Source organism: Mytilus edulis, chromosome 11 (assembly GCF_963676685.1).
Source record: "Mytilus edulis chromosome 11, xbMytEdul2.2, whole genome shotgun sequence".
In the NCBI taxonomy this organism is placed as follows: Eukaryota; Metazoa; Mollusca; class Bivalvia; order Mytilida; family Mytilidae; genus Mytilus; species Mytilus edulis.
Window position 1 is genome coordinate 41,838,239 of NC_092354.1, and position 25,884 is coordinate 41,864,122.

The following is a 25,884-nucleotide window of genomic DNA, read 5'->3' on the forward strand; positions in this document are numbered from 1 at the left end:
GGCTGTGTCAGTTGTTTTTCCAAGACTTAATAATTTGTGTGTTGCTCCATTTGCGTCTAGTATATATTAATAAAACCAAAACCTATTCACCAACTAAAAGGAAAGAAATGGGTAAAAATGATATTGGCTTCCCGTTTAGGTGTCGATTTGACCCTTTTGGTTGGGTTAGGAGTCGACCAGATGCTGGTTTTACCTTTTCTAGAGGTGCCGAACTAACAATGCCGAATGGATTTGACTTGAGTGTAATACGTACCTTTACTCTCACATGCTTGTTTTTCTTTTTTATTCTGTTTTGCTTCTCTACTTCTTTCTGCAAAGTTATAAGGACATACTAATACATTGAATATTAATAAACGTTAAATATATAGGTCTAGCTCTAATATCAATATATGATTCTTTAACATGTCTGTCAATTTAGTTAATAAAATTAAGACATGAAATAGAAGGAGAAGGATAGATTTTGTTTTTGTTTGCAAAACGTCCTGTGGCAAATAGTTCATGCCTACAAATGTAGTCCGAAAGAAAATAAATCGACCGGAATATGATATTGAATGCGATAGGGATTGTTTTGAGAAACGTTGTCTAAAATAGAGTGCATGCTTTCTAGCTTCAGAAATTCTCTCTTTTGACACCAAGACCATAATGGAAACGTCTAAGACTAAAAATCAAAATAGTGGTATTGATAATTTTTACAGGAGGTTTCTAAGATTTGTAGGGATCGTCTTTGATGTCACGTCATTGTGGACCGAAGGAAAAATGAGCATTGCACATAGACTGGTTCCCTGCCCTTTATCTGTTTGGCTCTGATTCCCGAAATGTTTCAAGGGAGAGAACCAGACTATTAACCTGAGGTCTCGCAGCTTCACGGGAACGTTTTTAATATCACGTAATGGTGGACCGAAGGCTACAATTTCATGGTCAATAATTGTTCATTTGTTAGTAAAATGGTGTATCGTAAGTAATGTTAGTCATTGCATCGTAGCCATACAAAACAAAAGACTTGTTCGTTCTAATATTTTGTGGGACCCTAGTAGATGAATGGTATAAATAGTTCATCTGTAACGTTCAGTAGCCCGTCAACACTCCTGGCAGGTGCGCTCGCCAGTTTTCTTGTCAAAGTTTGTTGGTTCTCTCGTGGGCCTCTGTTTTTTTCAAGACAAAGGTAAGGGTATGCATGCGTTGTTTAGCACCAACAATCAATCAAGTATTCTATGGTCCCTATCAAATTCGTTTTCATTAAAAAAAATATCAAGCTGAAAAACAGAATCCTACCCTGAAATGTTATAAGAATTAAAATTACAGATTCATTCATTAAAATGTAAAAAAGGATGAGTTATATGTAAAAGATTTGTCTAGCAATATGAGATTGTCAATTAAAGGAAAAACCTTGTGATAAAACAACCTTGTGATTTGTGTATCTATTATAGCTTTACTCCGATCATTGATTTACTACCATAATAACAATGGTTTTAACAATACCATTTAAAGTGTATTGTTTGATTACAGAGCGATGCGTTCGAACCCCACCCGTTCGGCTGCATTCGACTCCAATCTTTATTGACAAGAATTGTCAGTTTTCCTATCGAAGATCGAAGATCGGTGTTTTGCATCGGGCTCTCCAACTTCCTCCACCAATATAAACTGGCTACCACAAAATATCCCAAAAGTTGCGCTTAAAAGTGGCGTTAAAACATCAACAATCCATCAATCAGATCGATGCTGTACCACGTGACCATCAGAATAAATATATTCGTTTGTCCATAGATAGTTTTTGGCTTTTAAATACTTGTTAGTTGAAGAAAAAAAAATATTGATGTCCTTTGCTTACAGCCAAACATAAATGTGAGAACAATTGACCGGACTTAAATAAAAATTAAAAGCTATGGGATTTCTTATCGCGTTGTACATATAAAAATGAAGAAAAAAAAATTTGTATTATATCATTATTGACATTTAGACACTGGTCAAATGATTGTTGTTTGCTTGATGTCCAGTGGCAAATTGTACACTGATGTCTTAGATTCAAGACCAAAATTGGTCAGTAGATATTAAGTATTATTTATTGTAAAAAAATATTTTAAAAGGAAACATTATATATATTCGTTTGTACTAATAACTTACCTTGTCGATGGAGGGCTTCAAAAAGCCCATTGATTTGCTTCTTTGACGACCTGGCAAATAAAAATCAAAATCATAATAACATAGTTTTGTATGATGTCTGAAAAACATTTCACGGAACTTAAATTGGTTGACTTTTGTAATACACACACTAATGTTAATAAAAATATGTTTATTTATACAGTCATGTCAAGAAGGTTTGATAATTATATTGAAGAATGGAAAAGTATTGTTAGCGCTTCCTCTTCCAGACGGGGAAATGGGCATTATAAAATATTTTTAAGCAGGATTATATTGTTGAAAACTACTGCAAACTGTTAATGTCTTTTTTTTTTGTGAAAGAAGCGCCTTTGTAAAATTTAGATGTGGGGTGGCTCCTATTTGACTGGAAACTGGCAGGTATGAAAATTTGCCGCTGGAAGAGAGATGTTGTTTTAATTGTTTTAATACTGTCGAGGATGAATATCATGTTATTTTACATTGTCCTGTTTATAATGATCTTATACAAGTTCTTTTTACTGAGTCTCTTAAAATTGATGATCATTTTAATAGTTTTACAGATTGTCAGAAAATGGTATTTTCACTTCGAATCAAGATATTATAGGACTATGTGCCAATACCTGTAATTTTATTCTTAAAAGACGCCAGGAAGTTTTATATTGTAAATAAAAATTAAACATTTGTGTTGTATAATTTTACCATTCAGGTTTATTATGTACATATACATATGGTTTTAGTTGATTATCGTCTCTCTTAAATCTGTACAGATTGGCTTATGTATACAAAAGGTATCTTTTATAAATGTATTGTGTAATTTTATACATAAGGTGAGACGTCACGAAATAAAATATTGAATTGAATTGAATTGACTTTGTTATCATTGACCATAATAATAATCAAAATCAATGTTTCTCTTGATGGAATAGAAATTGAAAAAAAGTATATTTCACAGGACAGAGACAGGCTAAAATTTCTTAGTAAAAGATCATAGCAAAAAAAAACGAAGAAAAAGAAAAACACAAATCTTTTCACTATTCATCATACTAAAGAGGTGATAAATGAATACACATTTTAAGAAGTGATATACATGTACAAATACGCATTTTTACTTTTCTACAAGTGATAGAAATATACACATCATATTTCGGAACTTAAAACCAGGGTACTTGAATACACCTAAAAAGTCAAATTCAAATAAAATAGTTAAGTAAAATTGAAAATCTATCTTGATAATGATATAGTTATCAATGTCTGTGTCATTTTTGTTTCTTGTGGACAGTTCTCTCATTGGCAATCATACCACAGTTTCTTTTTTATATTAACATAACGAACTTGAGAGAAAAAAAAATACTCTTCGTATAAATAGATGAACATTAAGATGCACTCCAAGGATCTCTCAAACAAATTACAACCAATGGAAACTCGTTTAATCTGTCGATTGATAAGTACATACCACGTGCAAAGACCACGTGGTATTCAGGAAACGCTGTCCAACACGGTACTTGCCTTTGCACTTAACTAGAAAAGCACAGATCCTAAGTCCACGCTCCCTTAAAAGGATCTGAAAACGGTCCATTGAATTTTCTATTTTTACGATCTTTCGGGATACTCAAGTTTTGTCGTAATGATACAAATTGGGCAGGATTTCCATTGCAATTTGTTGATATAAAATGTTGTAAGATCCTTTTAAGCATAGAGTGAACACAGTGTCTGTATCTTAATCATGATCTTCTGTATCTTAATCATGATCTTCTGTATCTTAATCATGATCTGTATGTTAATCGTGACCTGTATTTTAATCATTTTGGCATGAATATATACGTTGATTAATTTTACTTATAATTTTATGATGTTAACTATGTATTGCTAATTTTAAAAGCCGTTAGTACAAATGTAGACCGTTGATAATTTTGTACGTGTTTGTTAACGCTATACAACTTGTAAATTGTATATTTATGCATATTATACTGATAAACAGTATTGTTTAACGTAATAAAGAATTAAAAAATCTATATCAACCACGCTTGCATTAGTATGCATAAGTATTTATAAAAAAACACATATATTATAGATTCTTTAATATCTACACATTCTTTAAAAACCTAAATAGTTCTCATTAATCTTTTTTTTTTATATCATTGTTTGTATTGCATTATGAAAATTATTGATGTTGTAAAGTTTTATGCCCATTGGGGCCCATAATTGGAAATAAAATATCTTCTTCTTCTATAGTGTTTGTAATCCAATTAAAAATACAGCACAAACAATATATTAATAATATAAAAGATCCATTTTTTTAAATCTTGTGATCAATTTTCTTGACAATCATCCATGGCAGTCGGCAGGGTCAAAGAACGAAATTTGTTTTATATGCACACGTATACAAATTGCAGTTTTTATCCAACATAGGTTTTTTTCAATTAAAACTTGTTTTTTCTGTTTATATACACACATTTACACACATAGAAGTCAACAGTATTAAATAGCGAGTAGAACATACAGATATTATTGTTCCCTGTCCCTAATCCGTTTGACTCTGACCAGAGACATATGTATATATGTCTATTCTCTGACTCAGGTACACGTACGTTGCACAGGAGAGTTCTACCGGTATGTTTAATATTGTTGCAAGGGTAAAAACTAGCCTAATATACTGCATGCAATGATATATAAATATACGAAAGCAAGAAACATAAAACCAATATAGTTGTTAGGGCAAGCATAACTATTTGATGTTTTATTCAGACAAAGCAAGCACTGACCGTTTCAGAACCTAAAGGGCTATTGGTAAATTTATTGTTCGTACCCATTTTTCCATTAAATGTATGACTTTTATAACCAATCACGACAATTTGAAAATATTACCCAGAATACATTAAATTCTGAAACGGCTAATTCATGTATCAAGCATTATATGTTTAAAGATATTCTTACCAAACTGCATGGCATTTAATACCTCTAGTAGAAAATATGTTTCATGCATACAATTTGCTCAGTTAAGTCATTGAATCATTTGAAATAATAAATAAAAATTTAATTTAATTACATAATTTAAATGATATTGAAAATAAGGACTATAATTATTTTAGATATAAACATTACTCTGAAATAACAGTTCCCAAACTACCAAGTAAGTTTGAAATCGTTTCGTTTTAATTTTGCACAAAATCTAGAACGAACTGCCTTATCACTGTTACCTGCAAACATTTTTTGATCATTCAAAAACACTGCTACCTACCCTTCAAATAAACAGCTCACGCTGGTGCTGTGCATGTATATATAGTGCTTTAGAAATTGTGCTTTTTGAAGTTTTGTAAGTAATTGATTTGGTCGGTTTTTTTTTCAAACTTGCTTCATTTTGTATCTTAATATTCTATGTTTAGAACATACTTTATTTTGCATGCAGTTTTTTCTAAACTATGACTTCAAACGGGGCTTTCTAAAGTGTATTTGGTATTATCTATGTATAATCTACCATGCAATGTGCGTTTAAAATTGATAATTTGTATCCCTTTTGTCAGAGTGTTGCATATGTCGGCAGTGCAGTGTGGTGTTTTACAGACTTTTCGTTGATTTTCCTTTTTAATACTTTTACTAATTACTACTAACAGCTACGACATAAATGATAGCTGGGAATGGTATTGAACACAAAGTAATCAATCAATTTTTTTCTCACTTGTACATACCAATTGTTGATTTTCTCCTTGAACCTACGGCAGACTTGCGCCGTCTTTCAATGTCATCCATTGGACAATGGTCATCGTCTAGGTCCTCGGTTTCTCCGGGGTCGTAATTCTCAAAGTGCTCGTATAATTTCTTTGTCCAGTGTCCAGCTGATCTTACATGTAGCCATAATCTTCCTGTTAAAAGAGACACAAATCTGTAGAAGAATACCTTATTAAATTCATTAGGGCATTTGTGATCAGTTCAACATACTGCACATCAACTCATTTTCGTGATCGATTTATTTCTCGCAACTTTCGTGAGAAAAAAAATAACGCAAATATAAATCGCGGCGAATACGTTAAACTTACGTCTTTCCTATTTAACTAACAATGTGTCTTGTATTGAAGGCATACGAATTTAAGGGTACAAAACACCTAAGGGTGTTAACTCTTTAAATATCAGCTGAACGTTTTAATCGTGTCCATTTAGTAAAGAGAAAACAAGCTTCGCAATGATCAAACCTAGTATTTTTCAAACTACATTATATCCAACGAAATTATTCCTATAAACTCGGTGGTTCAATTATTTAGTCATTTCTGTATTTTTGTCAACAGGTCAAAGTAAATACGTTGTACTGTATAAAAATTAAACAAACCAAATCTATTTTACCCAAAGTGTTGGGTACCCCATTAAACATTCACGTAATGACTCAAAAAAAAAGACACTGATCCCTCCGCATCTATTCATTAATACGTACCGTCCATTTCTGGTGCACTACTTATTGTAAATGGATGCCATTCGTGTTCAGCAATTGCAGGAATTTGTATATTCAAGTAATCCCCTGCTTTGTAAGAGAAATTATCAGGTCTTGAAATTTCTAAGTGTGTGACCTAAAAATAAAATTGCAAAAAGTGTGTCATGCAATTTTAGTTGAAAACAGAACTATATATAAGTTCATATTTTAAGCAATGAGTTTGAAAATATATAACAATTGGTGTTACATGTTAGGCCTACCTGACCTTTTACAGAAAAACTCATCAATTTTGTGTGACCATATCATTCGATTTCAGTACTTATTTTTGTTGTAACTCTCAAATACAACATTATTGCATAATCAAGTAGCATATCTTCGTTCGAAGCCAGCTTTTTAATTATATACATACATACCATACTCAATCATTTAAGGATGTCGATGACGAATAAGTCTCGTTTTAATATCACTGTCTTGCAAGAGTATGGTTATAAATAATAATTACACGACGAAAGCACGTGAATATGCAAGTATAGTTTGTTGAAATTAAATGAGTTGAAAAAGAAAGTTGAAGGAAAACCATTTGGTACCAGTCTGCAATAGCAGTTCAATTTTCATCATCGTCGTTTTAACCAATAAATGAAATTTCAACGATTCAACCATATTTATAAATGTGGTACATGTATATGTAGGTATATTTTTTTTATTGATATAGTACACATACGACATCAATCAAAACATCTTTTATAATCATCGATTTTCGTCGTTATTTAAAAGATAAACTGTCAAAACTGTTAACGTGAAATATGCAGCTTCACCCCCCTCGCGAAAAATGAATGCATTTATACGCAAAACATTTCAACCCACAAAATCGTCACCTTTCAGCACAGTAATTAATTTAATGCAAACTTACCCCAGATGGCAATAATGTTATTTCTTCGATATAAGTATTTCCATATCGAGCTCTCTTTATAAATTTTGATCTTGAAAGTTTTTCCAAGATAAACAGAAGCCCAGGAGCTACAAACCATTTCCAGAAGTTTGAACCATGGATGATAACAAGAATCCAGAATGGTACATATAACATATGTGTCCAATAGAACACCTACAAAAGAAACATAACGTTATGTGTATAATGTATACATGTATCAAATATGTGTGTCAAATTTAAACCTAAAATACACATGCATATTTCGAATATAAATAGAACATGTTATACACGGTTTTAAGTAAAAACTACATCCCTTGGCATAGGATTTATTGGTGAACGGGAGATGTCAAGGTACCCATATAGATTAAGTATATGTATGACTGTTTTTTTTCTCTCATTTAAGTGTTTATTTTGCATGCGTTCCTCTATGTATAGATTGGATGAAATATTCGAAAACATTATGTTTTTTCCTTAAGGCGAAGTGTACGTAATTAAACTACACAATGGATTTTTTTTAAATTTTACATGTAGATTCTGCTTGTAAAAATAAATCGGAAAATAAAATAAAAAAAGGGGGTAACCGTTTTCGTTTTTGAGATACGAGCTGTTGAAGTTAACAGCATCATACACCAAAATTACAAAGGATATATAGGGAAAATCGTGAAATTCAGCAGGAATTGTTACATTTCCAAGATTTTCTATTATATTAGACAATCGATTTTTTTTTAAATTTATGAGACGATTCTAAAATGTCTGAGGAATCGATTGGTGCAAAGAAAGTCCTTAGCAACCGTGCTACTTTTCAAGCTATACCCTGTTAAAGTTGAATCTTGAGTGTAAAAAAACAAAAAACAACGACAACGTTATTGACGTCGCCGCAACAGTTACGACGCTTCATATATATATATATATATATATATAGTTCTATACTTGTATGAAATATATACCGTTTTGTTGGAGTTCGTGTTGCTCGGTCTTTAGTTCTTTATGTTACGTTTTGTGTACTCATGATTGTATTGTATTTGTCTATTATATTCGGGTGCGTTCGGAGATCGCCAAACTAGAAAACGGTTGACATTTTCTTCATTATGAACTAGAACTATTTTCGACCTTGGTGCCTTATTTTTTTTGTTAAAATCTAAACACTGCGACGTGTTTTTAAAATCTTTGTTCCCAAAAAACTTCATTTCATCAAGGTCTCTTCTCAGAATATCAACCATCTGTCTGGCACAGGATAACAAATCAATATTTAAGTAAATTTAAGTTGTTTGGTAATTCTTAGTACATTTGGGTAAATTAATCTTATCTTTGCGCCGCATTTATGTAAGCATCTCTATAATTCAACACATCCCTGAGCCACGACATTATATATATTATGCATTGCATGCGCTTCTTTTTATCACAATCCAGACCGGCTAGTAACCGTTGTATAACTTTACACGTCTGAAGACGAATATTTGCGTGAAACATTTTTGTATGATTTTTATTTCTGGAAATCAATCTGAAATCTACAACAGTTCATTTCCGAAAGTCGGGCTGGACCTTTACTTTTATGTGCATTCGGGATTTACACAAATTGTAACCCGAATAATTCAGTCGTATTATTCAGTTGATGTACGAATGGTACATTTCTCGTGTGGGAGAAAATCGGACATGGAAAGGGCTTGAATTATTCGAGTTACTCAAATTGAAACTCGGGAATATATTTCTAGCTGTTCGGAATTCGCGGAAACAAATGATTGTTTTTCGGCATTACGGTATTGAATCAATAGAGATACCAATTATTTCTTTTAGCAAATTCGAATACCAGTCAGTTTATATGACTTCAGTTTGAAATAGGGGCGGCAATCCATTCATTTTATCCAATCAATTGGAAAGAGGGGGAGGGTCAACATTGATAGTCAAAAAGCCTTGAAATATTCGATAAAAAACGTTAAATGTAAATTATATGAACTCCAAAGTCTCATATTATAAGACTAGTAAACCACAGGCTTCTCAATTCTTGTATGATCATGAACTAGGTGAAAACCTAGAGCTGACCGAGTGCGAGATCCTCATGGATAATCATCGAGGTCGTTAAACACCCCTTGCAGTAAACTTTGGTTAAATTTAAAAAAAAAAAAAAATCGAAATGTAATAGTCTGAACACATTTCACCTCTCATTCCACTAAATATTAAATTGCAGTTACAAGTATCACAAAACTTCCCTGACTTCCTTTCTTTAACCATAATAGAGGGAGGAGGGAAGGAGGGATCCAGATCCCGTAATCCCGGGCTTAAAAACACGAATTCCGGCGAGGTCCCGAATTAAAAAACATTTAAATCCCGACTACCCGAAATTCGGAAATAGAATTCCCGGATCCCAAAAGGATTAATCCCGAAATCCCGAGCTTAAAAACACCCGATCCCGGAGTTCCGATAAAGGTCTTACCCCCCCCCCCCCCCCCCCATAATTCTATATTCAATTCATTCATAATCTTGAATTGAGACTTGATACTTCAAAATTACATTCTCTAATTTTGAATGATGCACACAGGCACAATAAAAGAAAACAGATTTCGCTATATATCTCTTCGAAATTGGGATTTGTGAAAGAAGAAATGACATGTCATATTTCATCTTTCATGTGTACTTTCAATTTCAATATGGTTCTAAATTTAGATTTAGTTTTCCCATAAATTGCGGACGGAATAGAAGACACCTGTTTATTTTCTGCACATGTAGAAAAAGTTGAAAACTGGGAGTTGAATGACATAATTTTTACTTATTTTAAGATAAATGTTAGAGTGAGACAATTTTTAAGTTACCGAGTAATTTTTGGGGCATAATTTGTTTATTTTTTGTTTGTTTTCCGTCTTTGTTCTTCCGACTGGTAAGTTTTGCACTAGTGGTCAAATTAGCCTCTCTTGGTATCGTCTGATTTCTTATATGAATATAAATCATGTCCTTAAATTTTCAATTGCACAAAATACGACCATTTCAACGTCTTTTTAATTAAACAATTAAATTCACACGTCTTTCATTTATTATTTGTAACCTATTATAAAACTTTACGTTGAGTACTGTGTTTTTCGTTCAAGACTACGGCTTTTTAAAACGATATTGTTGGGTCAATTCAGGTTTCATTTTAATTTATTATTTGATATCAATAGAAGAAAAATTGTTACATGTTTATTTGTTTATTTGTTTATAATTTTGTTCTAAGGCGTTTTTTCTTTCTGTTGATATCATAAACACGAAACGCCTTCTCCTACGCGTCTAAAACAAAAAAAAAAAAACAGTGTTTTTAAGTCAGGCTGCACACAGAACAACGTACAGAATGCTGTGATTTCTAATTAGAGTTATTTAGATAATTTCTATGAGGTTTTAAGACAGCACAGGCGTGCTGGTTGGATTCATCATAGACCGCAGAAAGTAGTTTCTCTTTCGTGTGTCCTTTCTTGGAGTAAGGGAGATAACTTGCGTAACTAACGACGAACGTTTTTAATCCCGTATTCCGCTAGAGGCGTGCAATTACGTACACTTCTCCTTAAAGCTGATTCATAGTATACTACACATTTTACGGGTGAAATTTATAGACTTTTCTTTATTTTCAATTTATCTTTGACTTTACGCTCATGCATATGTGCATGTGTTGTACGTACCTGGAAGTGTCCACTTCTCCGGACAAATGGCATTGAGCAGATGACCATTATGACCACTATGATATCTAATCCCCATCCAGTCAGAATAGCTGTGTCGTAAACCCATCCAAAGCCCGCTTTGGTTGTAAATAAAATCTCCCACAGCTTCAGATCGTCTCTGGATTTATCCAGTAAAACTGAAAAAAAAAGCCGAAGACTTCATTTAAAAACAAATATTATCTGCACATTCGAAAAATGTATGTTTAACGTTTCTTTTATAGTACTATTATCTATTTCTATTGATTCATTTGTGAGGAGGTTATGGTTTTCTTTTACATTTGTTTTATAAATATAATCTACGAATAAATGAGACACAAACATAAATTGCTTATAAGAGAACAAACCAAAAGAGGTCAAAACTCTAATTTAGCATTAAAATTAGAAATATCATATAATAAGGGACATGTGTACTAGATTTATTGTACTTGAACTTCATCCAAAACTACCTTGACCAAAAACTTTCACATGAATCGAGACAGACGAACGTACGGACGGATGGACGGACGAACGGACAGACGAACCGACGCACAGACCGAAAAACATTAACACGAAGTATACTTACTTGCATTCCCCAAATGAGCGATTGTATGAACAGCGCTGTAAAACGCTATCATGATTCCGACCATTTTGTGAAATAAAATATGTTGATCGATCGGCAGCAAATTGCCTATTTTTGTCATGCGCAGATACGTCAATGATTTACGGAGCATGAGAACGAGTATAAACATACAGTTGAAATTCAAATTCATTCCACAAATTCTGGCAGCAATGATAAATCCATTCGATGTTCGATAGTTCCAACCAGCATAAATTCCAAATCCAATGTTTGCCAAAACATACCACAAAAAGAACAAAACTTTTCGTACATTATTTAGAATATATCTTTTTGTGAAATATCTTGAGAAACCATCCTTTTGTTTCTTCTTACTTGGCGGCTTCATCCACTGGGCGGCACTAGAATAAACATTGGTGATCAGATTATGATTTGATTTTGTTATGTCATAATAGGGCATTTCAATCCCTGTTTTATTTATTTGTTTAGTTTTAATTATTTTCTTTTGCTAGTTTCTAAATTACATGAAATCAATAATTCTACATAATTATTTAAAAAAGATCGGATACAACTTTCCAATTTCGCATTTTCGATGATTACCAAACTGAGGACGAACACCTACGATCGAAGTTGTTGAATAAAGGTAGATTAGAATATCGCAAGACTAGTAAAAATGTATTTGCGACCGTCAAATTCATACGGTGACAAATCTGCAAACTCAATATAGTTAACTCGATAAACTGTACATGATAGATGTTTCTGGAATAAAGTTTATCAAATATGCCTAGAAATGAGAGATTTAGAAGTGTACAAACATAGTACGTTTAAAAGTATTTTTTCCTGGCGGACGTTTTTCTTACTTCCGATCATACTTTCACATTATTTTCATTTTGGTAAAACGTTTGCTAATTTGAATAAATCTGTAAACAAGAAGTACTCTTTCAATAGTTTTTTATAACACTACTAGCATATTTTTTTATTATTAACTTTGACAACTTTGGTTAAGAGCGTTTCCGGATTGATACATTCTCAATAACACCCCAGAAAATTTCAAAGATATTTTATAAAAGAGTGTATAATTTATGGGTTCATTCATATACATTTGTACATGTACGCTGTCGAACTTTTCGGTAAAATGCTATACCTGATTGATAAATTTTCAATAACACCCGGATGTTTCTCCAGTTCCGCTTTCAGTTCGTCAAATGATATTTCCCCACTTCCGTCTTCGTCAGCTGATTCAAACAACAAAGCAGTCAGACTGTCTAAATCATCCTCACTCAGCTGTAGGGAACTTTCCTCCATGCACGATCTCAGGACGGTCTTCAACTCATCGATATCAATAGTACCACTTTCTTTTGAGAAAATATTAAAATGTTTAGATAATGCTTTTAAAAATAAAATCAAAAAAATCAAAAAAATCAGGCTATTAAATGATTTTATAAGGTTACAACCTTAATTGTTGTAGAAAATCTTTAAAAAAAATAAAATCTTAAATCTCAATTACGTGCAATTTCAATAAGGTTTGGGTTTAAGACATTTTAAAATAAATAGAAAAGGTGTGTATGGGACACGGATAATGCCTCCGCTTGCATGAAACGTTACAGAGGGAAATAACTCCAGAACGGTAAATTGACGGCACCCAAATTTGGAATCTTTTTTTTTTGGGGGGGGGGGGGGGGGGTGGTAATACGAACTGTGTATATATATAAGTTTCATAACATGTGGTTGAGGCAAACTAAATTTGGCGAACACAAACTTTGTTGGGCGTACGGACGGACAAGGGCAACATTCCATGTTTCTTCTGCCGCGACCGAGCATAAAAATTACTGTTACTGGTACCAATATCAAATATCTCAGTATAAGATGTGACCAATATTTCTTTCTCCCAACTGATGATGGTAATAATATACGGCTTTTTAATATACAGCGGCAAATCAAACGCATATTCAGGACGCAAACATGTTAATGTTATACGAATATTAACCCTACGTTGTACTAGATCAACACACTGAGTCGGAGTTTTTAACTTGCTAGTTCAAAAGGTAACAGTATGAAGGAAGACATAGCATCCCCACCAGACACATGCTAACAAGTCTATTCTCTCATTTCATTATACAACTGGCATAGGGTGTTAAGAACACATATCAATTATAAAATCTTTATCTTGACCCGGAGGATATTCGAACCCTTGACTTCCTGCACTCGAGGCGAACACGCTATCAAAAGATCCGCCCCCCCCCCCCCCCCCCCCCCCCCCCGCGGAAATATCATATATTGGTATATGGTACACCATCTGATTGTTTTGAGTTTACTAATAGAATAGTAGCAAGTTTGTTGCCATATTTAATTATACATTTTATGATGCAGGACAGGAATGGTTCTCCTTATAAAACTATATGTACTTGTGTAGCAACCGTATGTGCTTTTGCTCATTGTTGAAGTTCGTGTGATGACTTATGATTGTCAACTTCCTTCTTTGTCGTTTGATCTCTGGTTGAGAGTTGTGTAATGCATTTATGCCAAACCTTCTTTTGCTTATTTATAATGTAATCAAATGCTGCGTAGCAAGTGCATTTTGAACATGAAATCAATCACGATGTGTCTTTAAAAATATTAAAAGTATGCATATACAACATGCATTTCGGGGCCTTTTATAGCTGACTATGCGGTATGTGCCTTGCTAATCGATAAAGTCCGAACAGTGACCTATAGAAGTCAATGGATGTGTCATTTTTTCTTTTTTAGAGAGTTGACTCATTGGCAATCATACTACATCTTCTTTTTTATATTCATTTAGGACATGGTTTATGTCATAAATAAGAAAATAAAATTATTAGTTTAATTAGTAAACTACCATTTGCATCATATACATCAAAGAGGAATTTGAGTTTTTCTGCCGGCGTCCCCTTGGTCAGTTTACGGAGACCAACCATGAGTTCGTCACATTCTATAGAACCACTTTTGTCGCTGTCGAACAAGGTAAAGAAACGTTCAGCAAAAAAGGACTGAAAGAAAATATGAATAATGTTAACTAATACGTATGTTTTGCTTTAAAAACATATTTTATTGTATTTTTTTAAATTTAACTTTGTCTAGACTTTAGATGGGACAATTGATATCTTGAATTGAATAAATCAACGTCCAGTCCAGTGGCAAATATTTCATGCATGTTTAAGTATGATACCATTAATTGAACTGATTTAGTCTATTAAACTTCAAGTGGCTCATATTAAATGCATGTAAGACGTTTGAAACATTGAATTAAATTCATTTTGTGTTTTTTACGTCCAGTGGCAAATGTTTCATGAATATATAAGTATGTTTGTAATCTAGAATTGAATTGATGTTGTCTGCTTAAAGTCAAGATGCAAATATCTCATAGATATAGGAAGATGTGGTGTGAGTGCCAATGAGAAAACTCTCCATCCAAATAACAATTTAAAAAAGTAAACCATTATAGGTCAATGTACGGCCTTCAACACTGAGCCTTCAAGTTGGCTCACTCGAACAACAAGGTATAAAGGACCCCAACATTACTTGTGAAAACCATTCAAACGGGAAAACCAACGGTCTATTCTTTATAAAAAAATTGAGAAACGAGAAACATGTATAAATTACATAAACAAACGACAACTACTGTACATCAGATTCCTGACTTAGGCAGGTGCAACCATTTGCAGCGGGATTAAACGTTTTTATGGTACCAAACCTTCTCCCTTTTTCTGAAACAATAGCATAACATCACAACATAGAAAAACACACGATAAAATATCAATTGACAGGCTTAACTCAATCAAGAAACGTAAATTAATACACTATGAACGAATAAATTTGATCTGCAATATCTGAATGAAAATGCACAGTTAATAAAATATTAGGGACAAACATTCAAGGCCAAAAATCAAACAAACAAGTCCAAACAAAGCCATGGCAAGACACCACTGCGAAATATTTAACCCTTCGAAAATTATCAATTTTGAAAGAAAAAAAAAACGTTTTAAAAATACAGGTAAATCTTGAAGTTTATACAAATGTAGTAAGTGAAAATTAGAAGATATTCCAAATAATCAAAGCTGTTATATAGACAAGATCCACATTAATATAAAATAACAAAAAAACATTATAAACAGTATCAAAAGGTCGAATTAACAAGAAAATACGATTTGAGAGTACTCGCAGTTACTGAAAGCTAGTTAAAAACCAAAAACAAATAATTATAAAAAATCATGCAACAGAGACTAAAATCAACTAAAACACATCCCAGGGATTAATATTTTAACGTCATGAACAGTCAGAGAAGACATGACTTGTGCAATGCCAAACATAAATGTATCGACAGGTAGTAGGATAGTGAGAAGCGACTTCTATAGCGATAAAAATTAACGTGTCTGTGTCTCTATACATCCCGCCTCAAAAGAAGAAACAATTTAGTTATGTTTTAATTTGCTAATGACAAAATCGATAATAGTGCCAATGTAAACTATATTCAGAGATCTAATTACAATATTGGTAAGATAACCCTTACTTGTAAGTTTGTTTAAAGGTTCGATAAGTTTACACGGATCACATATTGCATGTTAAGGACGACTGATACTTTGAATTGATTTCATGGTGTCTGCTTTACGTCTTGTGCCCAATATTTCAGGATGATTTGATACCTTTCAAAAGAACGGTATACATGTATCTTGTATATAATTGTCTGTTGTTTAGAATTATGCTAAAAGACAATGGAATTGCCGAATGTGTCAAAGAGACAACAACCCGATAACCCCATCATAGTAAAAAAAAATCAGCCAAATTCTACCAATGGGTCTTCAACCCCAACGAGAAACTTCAAATTCAATCTTTGATTCAGAGTGACTTTACACTTTCAATTTACCTTTTTCACCCCCAATGCATTTTTGAACTCTTCCAAACTTATCTCTCCATCTTCCCCTGCAATCTTTTTGAACTGTACTTCCATCCATGCCAACCATTTAACCTCTTCATCTCTATTTACAAAAACATACAATCATTGTAATATCAAAACACAGATCATTTAAAAATACTATAATTGTTGAGAATAATTGAAACGTGTTAATGGCAGATAGCTATCTATTACATGTGTAACATGAAGCAGTACATGTTAAACGTTCCAGAGTATCTGTGACCGCTCCCAGCTTTTGTTGTGGTTTGTGTTGCTCGGTCTTTTGTTATCTAAATACAGTACTGTGAACTTGTTCGTATTCGTGTTTTTTTTTTCTACAGCGTTGTCATTTTTCTTTAACTTAATTGTGTTTTGTATTTTCTCTTGCGTCTTTAACCTCTTTGTTATAGAAATCCAGAAACGACCCATTCCGGGTAAAAAATGCCTTGGTAAAAGAATATACTAAAAAAAATCATTAACATGTCTCAGCCGGGGATCTGTTACCATTAACTAATTTATCAGATCTTGCATAATGTTTTTGTTATTAAGTCCGTCGCAGTGTATTTTGTATACAATTGTCTTTCAGGACTGCCTCCCGGATCATCTGATATCAGGTGGAGTCAGTTTTCAGTTTTCTATGTATGAGGGGGAGGACAGGGGTAAGGGAGACAGGGAGAAAGGGGGTAGGAGAAAGGAGAAATTGGGTGGGAGAAAGGAGAAAGGAGAGGAAGGCTGGGAGAAAGGAGAAAAAGTTGGAGAAAGGAGAAAAAATAAAATATCTCTCCTTTTAAAAATTTTTCTAATATTTCAAGAAAAAATATCTCAAAAGGAGATGTTTTATTCTAATGGGAGAAAGGAGAACGGGGTGGGAGAAAGGAGAAGGGTACCCCCTGTCCTGCCCCTCATGTATTGTTTGTTGAATAAGGTGTGTTTTTTCAATATTTTTTCATATTTTCCCGAGAAGTCGTTGGCTTTTCTTTTACTTATGATTTAGATGTTTTGCCAGTGAGAAAGCTTTTCATTATGTACTTCAATGATACAAGCGCATATCATCAGGGTTGATAAGATGCTCGTGCGAATAAGCAATACAAAAGCCTTATTTTGACACAATCTAGCAGTAATAAATAAATAGTTTTGACTATTTAAAAGTAAGCCCGCGCCGGTTGCGGCTTTTATGAATCCGAACCTGTGGTACATGTATATATTAAAGTAAGCTTAATGTATTCTAACTTTCATTTATGGAAATTAAGCTAGAATGTTTGCCATCACATTAATGCTTGATTTTGAATAAAATATTACAAATAACCTTCAGTGACATATTTAATACAATCAGTGAAACACATGGGGGAATGACCTTGCGCAGTACCAGCATGCATTGGATATGCACGTATTTGACATGAATATGTCAACAACAAAAATCTAAACAAACAAGTTCGATCCCGGCTTCAAGTTTATATTCCGGATTTAAGAATGATTAAGATATTGAATACTGAATTTCAATTTTCTATTGCAATGATATTTTTTTTGGCTGCGCATATGCAGTGTACAAATTAGGAGGTGTGGTACATGTATATATTATTGCATAATTTCAAAACGTGAATGACATTGTTTTATTTACGAAGACAACAAAGAACAATGGCTGAAAATAAAATAAACAAATACAAGTAAGAGCATGGCAAACAAATTATTGAACGATGTTAGCAGGCAATAATATTTGAAAAATATATAAAAAGTAAATTAAGTATATGTTTATATGCAGGAGAGAAGTAAAACGATATAAGAAAAGTATGTTAGTATCAACTCATTGTTATTATTAAAATAAGGATATGCGGTATGATTGCCAATGAGACAACTATCCACCAAAGTCAAATGAAGCAGATGTAAGCAATTATAGGCAACTGTATTGCATTGAACAGTGATAAAAAGCCATATGTAAAGTCGGCTATGAAAGGCCTCAAAAAGAAGAATATGAAACAATTTGATTGAGAATATAAACAGACAAATTTATAACGAAACAATTTACGCAGAGCAAATGCAAGAGAACTATCGAAAATTACTAAACTTCAGGCTCCTGACTTGGGACAGGCACATATACAGAATGTAGCGGGGTTAAATACTTCAGGCTCCTGACTTGGGACAGGCACATATACAGAATGTGGCGGGGTTAAATACTTCAGGCTTCTGATTTGGGACAGGCACATATACAGAATGTGGCGGGGTTAAATACTTCAGGCTTCTGACTTGGGACAGGCACATATACAGAATGTGGCGGGGTTAAATAATACAGGCTCCTGGCTTGGGACAGGAACATATACAGAATGTGGCTGTGTTAAACATGTTTGAAGACTCTAACAATTCAATTACCTATGACAGTTGTGTAACACCACATCACAAGAACAAGCTAAGAAAAACAATAAATAGAAACTAACTATTCGAAACAGCAATAAACGACTGCGAATAAATTGCAGGCTCTCTGCTTGCTTGCTTGTTTAAGGTGAAAATTATTTTGATATAACAATTTATAAACTTGTAGTATTTTTCAATAACTTATTAAATAACATTATTACTTTACTAAGAATATTAAATGATTTTACTGAACATATTGAAATATGTGATCATATTTGATACAGATGACTTCTTTTTTTCCCCTTGTCATATTAAGAAGGAAATATATATAAAGGCATCGACTCTCCATTGCATTTTACATGTATATGAAGACATCAGTGGCTTTGTGTCGATATAAAAATTTTACACAAGTATGTATAACATACAGGAACATTTTTTAATCGATGTTGTGTTTATTTTATTTTTGATTCAAATAGATTTGAACTTTATTTCACTTTTTTTAACGATATTAAGAATAGAACAATACCTCCCCCACTAAAAAAAATTTGAAAGGTTGGTACATTTTATACATTTTGATGATTCAAAAAGTCATTTCATCCGGAAGATATCTCTAGTAAAAGTAACTATTGGTTTTCATAAACGAGGTAAAACTGCCGTCTTGTTTTTTTCGTCTTTTTTCAAATCATCTGTTTTGCAGACTTATGATATCTATTATATTTTCTAATGAAATCTGAATTCGTATTAACGCAACATTGAAATTTATTGAATGACATATTCGTGCTTTTAAACAAGATACGAAGTTTAGAGGGAAAACGAATGATTGATATGTAAACATCATTTGCAGTTTTAACGAATAACACAAAAACGAGTTTGCTTTGCAATCTGTAACATAAATTTACATAGTTTTCAAAATATCGTCCTAGTTCTCCATTTTAATTAAAGATTATCTTGTCTGTTACAAATAACATCACACAAAATAAACATGAATGAATTAAACAAACACGCCTTCTATTTTGAGATAATCATCTTCTTTTATATATGGAAATAAAATATGAGAGTATTTTCAAATAGTGTAAGATAGACTAAGCTCTTATTGTATATACAACCATTTATCTGAGTATAATTTGTAGCAATAATATATGCCTAATTTGTAATGGATCTAAGCATATGTGTAGCGTTTATATATAAGTATAATTTGTAGCGTATAACTACATGTAAGCATGATGTATAGCGTATATATATATAAGTATAATTTGTAGCAACTATATAAGCCGACTTTTTAGCAAAAAATATATAAGTATTGTATAGTGAGATACATGTACTAAATACAGTGAATCGGAATTAGGATTTCTTTTGAATTGAATTCAAATGGCGGGAAAACGGTAAAGCAGACGACTGGACATTGAAAATTTGTAAAAAGCTGAGTTTGAATGAAAACTTTAAAAAAAAATGTATGCTGACTTGCATAACTCAATGTGAATATGTGCAAAAATGCCATAGGACTATAAAACGAATGTTCATCATGTACAATGTAACTGATAGTATAAACAAACATCCTTTTTTATGTTTATGATTTTAATCCATTTGGTCACTATTATTTTACTATTTGAACTGAGAAAATGTAGCGATAAAGAGTGCTTAAGGATGTTCGCTGCTCAGTTTCAACATAAATAACTTTTCATAAAACTAGTATGTATTGATAGGGAATAAATTGAGGAATAAAAAAAAAAGCAAAAAAATATATAGGGGTCAGTGTGCTTGTTTTCGAGATATTAGCCAAAATATAGGGACAATGTTCTCTCTTGATTTTTCATAGCTTTATTCATTGACCAGTTAAAGTTCTCAAATACTACTAAAAAATAAACAAAATTTTGTAAGACTTTTACAAATGACTTATAATTTTACATGTAAAAGATTTATTAAAAGAAAAATGGGGGTTCATGGGGAAATTTTTTGAAGGCATTCAAATGGATAAAACGAGAGGATTCCGAAAATCTGACAGAAATTCCAAAACATGACAAACCAGCTTCCTTAAGGAGATATCCCATATTCAAATAATAGCAAAAAAGAGAAATATAAAAAAGACAGTTTATGTTGATGTATTATTGCTAGTATATATAAATGAATATTTATGCTTTCAGAAAGATCATTCCGCTGGAAAAAATAATCCACAGAGATGAAAATAAAAATTGAGATTTCCAATCTTTAAAATTGGAAAATGCAGTTAGTAAATGTTAATGTGAAAAGTTAAATAAGAGAACAACTTGAGATTCCGTACAGTGAAATGGCAAAAAAACTGTGTTATTGATCTGGCATATAAACATACTACTGAAATCTTACCTGCTATCAAAATAACTAAAAATAACCAGCAATATTTGTTGCATTTTAATTACTATTATATAATTTTGTAATACAAGCAGTTTGAAAATACCATTGAAAGAGCAAAATCTAATGTTTGATATCAAAGAACTATCATAGTTTTTATAATACTTTTTGAAAAAGGAAAATGAATAAATGATAATTTTGTCCTTAGTTCGTTTTATAATCTAAAGAAAACTATTCGTAAACTAAACTATTGATAAAAAGTAATAATGTTTAATTTCATGGATACGAAATGGCCTTGCCATTTTTTCACAACATTTTGGTATACACAATTGAAAATAAAGATTCAAGTGACTGATTATGCCTAATCTGTCAGTTAATCACAGACAGGACTATCAATTATTAGTTCTTTAGATTCTGAAATGGCATATTGATTCAGTGTACATGATTGTAGCAGCTAGGTAGGCTTTCTGTCAATCAATTATGAGACAAAAAAGTACACTCGTCAAACCTCGATAAGTTGGATGCAGGTAAGCGATAAGGTTTTTGTAGATCAGCACTCCTACCAAAAAATCTTTACTTAAATTGATTTTCAATGGTGTTTTTAAACTGCTCGTAAAATGATTTCTACAAAAAAAATCTATAGTCAACATAACTAAGGATAACTAATGAAATAAAACTATACAATTCGTAACTTCTCGGCTTTTGTGGTGTAATAACAGTGGCAGAGTGCAAATCGTAACTTCTCGGATTTTGTGATGTAATAACAATGGCAGAGTGGCTACGATCGAGGACTCGAAAAAGATTTATGACTGTCATTTTTAAGCCTTCCCCTTTTTTCCAGAGACAGTTATTTTTCGTTTACTAATTGTCTGTATACTATGAACATACATTCATTATACAAACTATAAAAGTTCACTGATATATCATATAGGGACTCTATATCAGTGACCGTCGTGGTTAGTAAACTATTGGAATTGATGGTAAATAGCAAACACACGTTATTTAGTTATAATAGTATATGTATGATCAAAGAATACAGAAAATCGCGAAGATGATTGTACCCAAGTACTTATGAAAAATTAAAACAGTCATAAACGGAAATCTTTTTGACTTCAAATTCAGTCCGATGATTGAAACAATATCAGCACGCCTTTCTTTTCGTTTTCCTCCAAAAATAACTCAAACTAAATAGTCATAAGCGAGGATGATAAATGCAACTATGCATGTTACATATATTACATAGCGGCAGAGTAAATAATGTATTGTGGAAGGGAGACAAGCGACACACAAAATGAGGTCTTCTCATTTACAGCCGATTGTATTAGGTGTGTAGGAAAAGATAATACCTTTGGTTACCTGGCTTGCTAGCTGACCCATGACGTAGTTATTAAGATAGGTAGTTTACCCTTCTATAAGAGTCAGTCTATGGAAGAAGCGATTCGATAAAAGCTTTTCTTATATCAACGAGCGATATTGTCTTATATCAACGAGTTGCATTGTGGGAAATTTCAGACGAATGTTAGCATTTGTACGAAGAAAGGCAGATTTCTCGGTATAAAGTAATGACTCTTTTCTTAAAACAGGGCGACATTTAACATGACATACGTCTGGTGTATAATTTTCATGAGTTATTTTATGTAATAACAAGCAAGGTGTATTTAAACGAGAAAATTGAATTATTGAATAAATGAAACATAAATGCACGATTTATCATTTGTAGATGTACACATTCTATAAATATCATGTAGCAAATTCAGTGGAATGCAATTGAGATGAATTCAATTGTTTGCTACGCCAAAATCTCCTATAAGTCAACGATACTGCTATATTTTAAAATATCAATGCGATATTTGTCTTATATCATAGCGATGATTTTTTAATATCAAAAATTTATGAATGCGATACTTTTCTAATATAACTGCTATAGTTTTCTAATATAGAATTAATACGATGACACGTCACAATGCATGTCAAGAAAACTGCAAACATAATTCACAAACTTAGATCATGACCAGTTCAATGTTTTAGGATCAACATCACTAAAATTTCGTAACTGTAACACAATTAACGCTTACATGAACTTATCATTCCGAAAATGTTGCTTGAACCTATTGTTAGTTGAAAGTGTTAACAACCTGTTCAGTCTATTGTTTTCAATCACATGGTTTAACCAACTAACTAACATGTTTAACCCCGCCACATTATTTATGTATGTGCCTTTCCCAAGTCAGGAGCCTGTAATTCAGTGGTTGTCGTTTGGTTATGTGTTACATATTTTTTTTTTCGTTCATTTTTCTTCTATATAATAAGGCCGTTTTTTCTCGTTTGAATTGTTTTACATTGTCTTATCGGGGCCTTTTATAGCTGACTATGCGGTATGGGCTTTGTTCATTGTTGAAGGCCGTACGGCGACCTATAATTGTTATTGTCTGCGTTATTTTGGTCTCTTGTGGACAGTTGTCTCATTGGCAATCTTACCACATCTTCTTTTTTATAATTCTATTTGAAGTGATGATGCAATGGCGGAATTTAAAAGCGGTTGCAAATACGTCTACCGACCTATTAGTTTCTAATTTACTGGTCACACTGCTATAGTCTACCCACCTTGGTAATATCGAAATAGATAAAAAATATCATTACTTAAAAGAAACATTCATTTAAACAATCCAATCCAATACAGCTCCAAATTACAATGAATATTCAAATGGTAAAATGAATAATCCAAACAAATTGAAATGTACAAATGCTGATGTCCCGCTCTTTGAAGATACCAACTGAGTAGCCTCAGACTATAAAAATTGGACAACTTCAGATACAACGAAAATCAAAAATCTTGTCAAACAGAAAAAAATTATTATTAACATAGCAAAAGATATTGAGAAGGAAGACAGTTCTTTTTGGATATCAAAGACTTTTCCCCGTTGGTAAATCGATATCTCTATGAACATAATCAGCTCGCCGCCTGGACGCTCTTCTCATCGCGATGACCGTGAGGGTATTCCGATGTATTGTTGCCACAGAGATTTGACTTTCGTTTTTGGCTAGTAACCGATCGTATAAATACGCGAACTTTTCTTAGTGCAAAATAACAATCCGTATCGCTTGTTATAAATTCATTTCTTCAATGAGTACTAAAAAAAATGTTTAGAACACAAATAAATAAGATGTAAATGTCTTTTGACGTTAGAAATGTGTATATTCGTTCATTCGTTCATTGTGTATTAATTTACGTTTTTGATGGAGTTAAGTCTGTCAATTGATATTTTATCGTGTGTTTTCTATGTTGTGATGTTATGCTATTGTTTCAGAAAAAGGGAGAAGGTTTGGATCCATTAAAATGTTTAATACCACTGCAAATGTTTGCACCTGTCCAAAGTCAGGAATCTGATGTACAGTAGTTGTCGTTTGTTTATATACGTGTTTCTCGTTTCTCGTTTTTTATATAGATTAGACCGTTGGTTTTCCCGTTTGAATGGTTTTACACTAGTAATTTTGGGGCCCTTTATAGCTTGTTGTTCGGTGTGAGCCAAGGCTCCGTGTTGAAGGCCGTACATTGACCTATAATCATGGTTTACTTTTATTTTTTTTAAATTGTTATTTGGATGGAGAGTTGTCTCATTGGCACTCGCACCACATCTTCCTATATCTATATATCTTTTCTATATTCATAAATTTAGATTGTTCAGTTGGAGAACTGGAAAGCAGTTATTTATAAGGGGAAATTTTAAAGATTTATAGATATAAGAAGATGGTGCATGAGTTCGAATGAGACAACTTTCCATCAAAGTAATAATTTGTTTAAATTAAACCATTATAGATCAAAGTAGGTCCTTAAACACGGAGCCTTGGCTCACAGCGAACACCACGCTATATAGGAACAAGAACATTGCTAGTGTTAAACCATTCAAACAGGAAAACCAACGGTCTAATTTAAAAAAAAAAAGGAGATTCAAAAGTACAGGTCAATCATTTTGATACTTAGCTATTTGATTACGGCATTGTTTATTAAACTCTTATTTGATTAGATTTGCTTCCAAAATCAATTGAGAAATTTGTAAGATGTTACCAAAAACAATTTGAATTTAAGCAATGGTCTTAAAACTGCTTATTTACATACAATACTACTAAGAAGTAAAATTAAAAAAAAAATACTGAACTCCGATGAAAATTCAAATCAGAAAGTCCCTTATCAAATGGTATAATCAAATGATAAAACACACCAAACGAATGGATAACAACTGTCATATTTCTGACTCGGTACTGGCATTTTCAAATTTTGAAAATGGTGGATTGAACCTGGTTTTATAGCACTTCACCTCTCACGTGTATGACAGTCTCATCAAATTCTGTCATATTTACAACGATGCGTGAACAAAACAGACATAATAGGTAAAATTGTCAAAATATGGGTACAACAGTCTAATATTAATACTAATCGGTACTAATATTGATATAACAAAAACACCGCTATGATATTTTAAAAGTATCGCATTGATATTTTAAAAGTATCGCATTGTTTATTTATGTATATAAGAAAAACACAGCACTTCAAATTTTACATTGACATAAACGTAAGCTTCTAACTAACTTCTGCATGTATAT

The 25,884-nt window shown here is 32.5% G+C and overlaps 1 protein-coding gene across 5 annotated transcripts in view; it reads right to left on the bottom strand.

Moving 5' to 3' along the window:
• Positions 1 to 25,884, bottom strand: part of LOC139495597 (NADPH oxidase 5-like) — a 63,932-nt gene that overhangs the window by 3,842 nt on the left and 34,206 nt on the right. For 3 of the 5 annotated variants that reach the window (XM_071283875.1, XM_071283872.1, XM_071283874.1), the window contains exons 3-13: positions 16,585 to 16,696; positions 14,560 to 14,710; positions 12,847 to 13,057; positions 11,712 to 12,103; positions 11,111 to 11,286; positions 7,449 to 7,640; positions 6,542 to 6,674; positions 5,805 to 5,978; positions 5,053 to 5,076; positions 2,122 to 2,171; positions 254 to 310 (exon numbers count right to left, since the gene is read on the bottom strand). In XM_071283875.1, coding sequence (XP_071139976.1) covers positions 254 to 310; positions 2,122 to 2,171; positions 5,053 to 5,076; positions 5,805 to 5,978; positions 6,542 to 6,674; positions 7,449 to 7,640; positions 11,111 to 11,286; positions 11,712 to 12,103; positions 12,847 to 13,057; positions 14,560 to 14,710; positions 16,585 to 16,696 — 1,672 coding nt within the window. The remainder of the gene's footprint in view (positions 1 to 253; positions 311 to 2,121; positions 2,172 to 5,052; positions 5,077 to 5,804; positions 5,979 to 6,541; positions 6,675 to 7,448; positions 7,641 to 11,110; positions 11,287 to 11,711; positions 12,104 to 12,846; positions 13,058 to 14,559; positions 14,711 to 16,584; positions 16,697 to 25,884) is intronic. The other 2 variants (XM_071283873.1, XM_071283876.1) reach the window with 1 other exon arrangement.